The sequence below is a fragment of the Miscanthus floridulus genome, chromosome 4, assembly GCF_019320115.1.
Source record: "Miscanthus floridulus cultivar M001 chromosome 4, ASM1932011v1, whole genome shotgun sequence".
In the NCBI taxonomy this organism is placed as follows: Eukaryota; Viridiplantae; Streptophyta; class Magnoliopsida; order Poales; family Poaceae; genus Miscanthus; species Miscanthus floridulus.
This window is the reverse complement of record NC_089583.1, coordinates 16,783,203-16,787,576: the sequence shown is the minus strand read 5'-3', so window position 1 is coordinate 16,787,576 and position 4,374 is coordinate 16,783,203. Positions and strand designations below refer to the sequence as shown.

Below are 4,374 nucleotides of genomic sequence, written 5' to 3'. Positions count from 1 at the left end.
TACGAATAGTCGCGGCCAAAAGTGTTAGTTTTTTAAAAAATAAACAGTGTCCATATTTAAAAATAGTTTTTAAAAAAGTGTTAAAAATAAAAAAATCGCTATCATCAGCATCTCTAGCTAGGGCTAATTCATATTGGGGGCCATGCTATATTTGGGGGGCCATGCTAAATCATCTTTTTTTTTTCTTTGGACTAATTAATCAGACTAATTGTATTTATTTGGACTTGAAGGTGGACATGGTTTCTCTATAAAAGGAGCCCTAGCCCTGCCTGGTTCAGAGTGCAAAGCCCCACAACACAAAGCAAACCGTAACTCCGACGAGCAATGGCAATGTTTCCCACAAGCTCTTGCTGCTGCTCCCCACCACTCCCAAGGCAACTCTGCACTCCACGCCTGCAGCGCGGCCTCACCTCACCGTCGTCCTTCCTCTTCCTCCGTGGCTCCGCACTTGCCATGCCGGCCTCCATGATCTCCTATGGCCGCGCTCCGCCGCAGGCCATCATGTCCGTGGAAAGGGAGTTGCACATGGCAACCGGCGACGGAGAGAACAGCTACGCCGCCAATTCCATCTTCCAAGTTCGTGCTCAGAATAAAGCTTACGAGCTACTCTCTCCTCCCCCCCCCCCCCCCCCCCCCCCCCCCACCCCCCCCCCCCCCCACACACACAAATGCCGTCGTTAATCTATTTAACTTTGCCTAAATATATATATAATATTAATATTTATGGCACACAATTAGCATCATTAGATAAATCTTTGAATATATTTTTATAATAAACTAATTTGGAGATATAAATGTTTTGATAAGAGCGAGTCTCATTGAATGTATTTCATCTACGATGAAACGCGCTGTGATGTTCTTGCGCAGAGGAAGACGGTAATGGAGACGTGGCCGGAGCTCCACAAGGCTGTCAGAGAGGCGCTCAAGTCGCTCTCCCCCGGGGCTGGGAGCACGATGGTCGCAGCTGACCTCGGATGCTCGTCGGGGCCGAACACGCTGCTCGTCGTCTCCGAGGTGATGAACACGATCGGCGCCCATGTCCAGGAAACGGCAGATAACTATAGAAGCCGCGCCATCATGGAGGTGCAGTTCTTTCTGAATGATCTGCCGGGCAACGACTTCAACCTTGTGTTCCGGTCGCTCGATCAGCACCAGCAGCGGCTCCAAGGCCTGGCCGCTGTGGAGGAGAAGCAGGCAGCGGTCCCTTGCTACATCGCCGGACTGCCTGGATCCATGTACACAAGGATTTTGCCCTGCCAGAGCGTCCATCTGTTCCACTCATCCCACTGCCTCATATGGCGTTCCAAGGTATATATGCATGTCTCAATTTTGCTAAAAGTACATGCAACATATGCTCTGTTTTAAAATATATTTTTGAGAAAATATTGGTTAAAGATATGTATACAAGATCACCCATAATGTTGTCACAATTTTTTTTTAGCTAGAGCGAGTAGTAACACATACTCCATTCCATTATAAGATATTTTGGAAATTATAAGACGTTTCGACTTTTCAAGATCATTTGCTCTGTTCCTATGTACATCTAAGTGCATAACAAAAAGTATGTATCTAGAAAAGCCAAAACGTCAAATAATTTGTAATGGAGTGAGTATTAAAGGTAATGTATCTAGAAAAAAAACTAGAGTTTCTTATAATTGGGAACCGAGGGAGGACATAGAAAGAGCACAAAAACAAAATGATGTACACTCCTATAGCCCCTTCAATGCACAAACAATGAGTATATCTAAGTGTATAGCAAAATGTGTGTATATCTACAAAAGCAAAACATCTTATAATTTAGAATGAATGGGTACTAAAGGTAATGTATGAAAAAGTCAAAATATCTTATAATTTGTAACCGAGGGAGTACATAGAAAGAGCACAAAAACCAAATATTGTACACCCCTATAGCCCCTTCAATGCACAAACAACGGATTCCTATATATAAAGGCTGAAACTAACGGTATTTTTTTTAAACTAATGATGGGTGCAAAATTTGTTTATGTACTTGGTGAATGCAAAATTAGAAATGGCGCCTATACTTTACACCACAAGACATCATTAATATATATTGTTGTTCTTCTTATGCATGCATTGTGGCCGGTATCTGTAGATCCCTGAGGATCTCTCAAATGGAACACATGTGAATGCTGACAACATCTACATTGGGAAGACTACTCCAAAAGTTGTGGTAGACCTGTTCCGGGAACAATTTGAAAAGGACTTTGAATTGTTTTTGTCACTACGGCACAAAGAACTTGTATCAGGTGGCTATATGGTACTAACATTTGCTGGCCGGAGACGGGAAGAGATGCCAATGCAAGGGGGCGTGGCACGCGTTTGGGAAGTTCTTTCCCAAGCGCTCGAATACCTAGTCCCCAAGGTACATTTATTACACGTACAATGAGTTGAACACAAAAAATGAGTAATAAAAGATTATCAAAATATCAATATCAATTGCATAGTTTATTAGTAGTAAACACTGCCAAATACCTACGGCCTGTTCGGTTGGCTTGTGCTTGTCGTAAATGATCGTAAATTTCCAGCCGGAACAATATTTTTCTCTCACATCAAACCAGCCAGCAGTACTTCTTCACGAACCAGCAACGAACAAGCCCAGCCAAACGAACAGGCTGCTAAATGACAGTTCTACTTTGGCACATCCGATCCAATAATCCATTAAATACATTAATGTAACCCTACACTGTACATGCTGGTTTGTAGGGCCTTGTGGAGAAGGAGAAACTAAGCTCCTTCAACATGCCATACTACGCACCATCACTAGATGAGGTGACACAATTGATTAAGCAAAATGATCTATTCGACATTGAAGACATCAGACTCTTTGAGTCAAACTGGGATGCCTACGATGACTCAGATGGCGATGTTGTTCTCAATTGTTCCAGTAGCGCAGAAAACATTGCCAAGATTATAAGGGCTGGTATTGAGCCACTGATCATGAATCATTTTGGTGAGGATATCCTTGAGGAACTGTTCATGGTGTATGCGGCGATGCTTGCAAAGAACCTTGAGAAAGGGAAGGCCATGTGCCCTGTCATTGTGGTCATATTGAAGAAGTCCGAGCTTTGAAATTGGCCATTGAGCTCATCACTTCGCTGGTGTGCATCCAATAACTGATATGCCCTAGAGGATTGAGGAAATTATAAAGATATGATTGAGCTGTTTCTATGTATACATGCTTCAAAATTATGTATCATGCTACCTTTTCAAAAAATTATGTATCATGTTACAAGCCTTTCCATAATTCAAGGTGTCTTAGCTCTAAGCTAAGTCACATTTTTCTAATTCTGGACTAAGTTTAAAGAATATGACTCATGTTATATATGATTTCCTAATTCTAAATTTTTTCAACAAACAGTGGATAAGAAATCCCACACACTTGAACTTCTCGTAGGGTGCGGTGTGTTTTATTTGAGGAATATATTTTTTGAAAAAAATATTTGTTAAGGATATGTATACAACATCATGCGCGCATAATAATGTGACAAAAAAATTTGGCTAGATGGAATACTAACATACATAGGAAGAGAACAAAAACAAAATATTGTGCACCTCTATAGCCCCTTCAATGCATAAGACTACAAGCAGCGAATCTATATCTTCTATAACTAAATAGGAGATCCCCACGAACCTATTTTCCTGTGATCTTAGAAAGCCACGTCATCTGTATGGGCCCTACAGTTCTTCATCCCTTCATTAAACGTGAGAACAGAATGAAACGCCCTCAACCTTTTCTCCTTTTCCCAGCAGCTCCGTAGAGATCGTCTTCTCTCCTTCCCCACAACTTCCGTATATCAGCCTCTTTTCTTTTTCATGCATGCGTTTCCCTCCTCCCCACCAATTCCTTCCCATATTCCCATCCACGTCAATAGCTTTAATGCACAAAAACTGAAGAATCGTTGTTGTCCATCCGTTTCGCTTCTGCACCCACGAAGAGGACTGTCCCACTGTATATATTAGAGGACCAGAGACAATGGTGGAAGCCAAAGCAGGAAGAAGCATAATCCTCATGCGATGGTGGCTTCTGTCTCCACAACGCCTTCAACTTCGTCTTCCACGCGTACCTTACCTCCCTCGACGCACGAACCAGCACCACCGTCGTCTCCGATCCCGAGCATCGCATCATGCTCAAGCACGACTACATCGTCACCGCGCCCAATTGGAGGCCTCAGCAGCGGATGTGCAGCAAGACCAACGTAAGGCGAAGATGCCTCTGCTGGCTATGGTAGATGACGGCCGGCCACCGCACGGTGGCAGGCACAAGCTCCTCGGGCGGCGCCTGTAGACGAGACTGGCTCTAGCTAGGCCTGCGTGGCGTCTTCCAATGTGAGGATCCTATGCTGTCATCGTCAA

General features: G+C 43.4%; 1 protein-coding gene across 1 annotated transcript; it reads left to right on the top strand.

The window, feature by feature from the left end:
- The first annotated feature begins 287 nt into the window (after positions 1 to 287).
- On the top strand, positions 288 to 3,274 carry LOC136551039 (anthranilate O-methyltransferase 2-like). Its single transcript, XM_066542637.1, has 4 exons — positions 288 to 576; positions 868 to 1,308; positions 2,114 to 2,383; positions 2,725 to 3,274. The coding sequence occupies exons 1-4, from the start codon at positions 325 to 327 to the stop codon at positions 3,088 to 3,090; spliced, it is 1,329 nt and encodes a 442-aa protein (XP_066398734.1). The 5' UTR covers positions 288 to 324; the 3' UTR covers positions 3,091 to 3,274.
- Positions 3,275 to 4,374: the final 1,100 nt, after the last annotated feature.

Excerpts from the sequence above, each read along its gene's own strand:
- LOC136551039 (XM_066542637.1), top strand. The coding sequence starts at position 325 with ATGGCAATGTTTCCCACAAGCTCTTGCTGCTGCTCCCCACCACTCCCA. Across the intron at positions 577-867 it reads CCGCCAATTCCATCTTCCAA|AGGAAGACGGTAATGGAGAC; the intron begins GTTCGTGCTCAG and ends GTTCTTGCGCAG. Across the intron at positions 1,309-2,113 it reads GCCTCATATGGCGTTCCAAG|ATCCCTGAGGATCTCTCAAA; the intron begins GTATATATGCAT and ends CGGTATCTGTAG.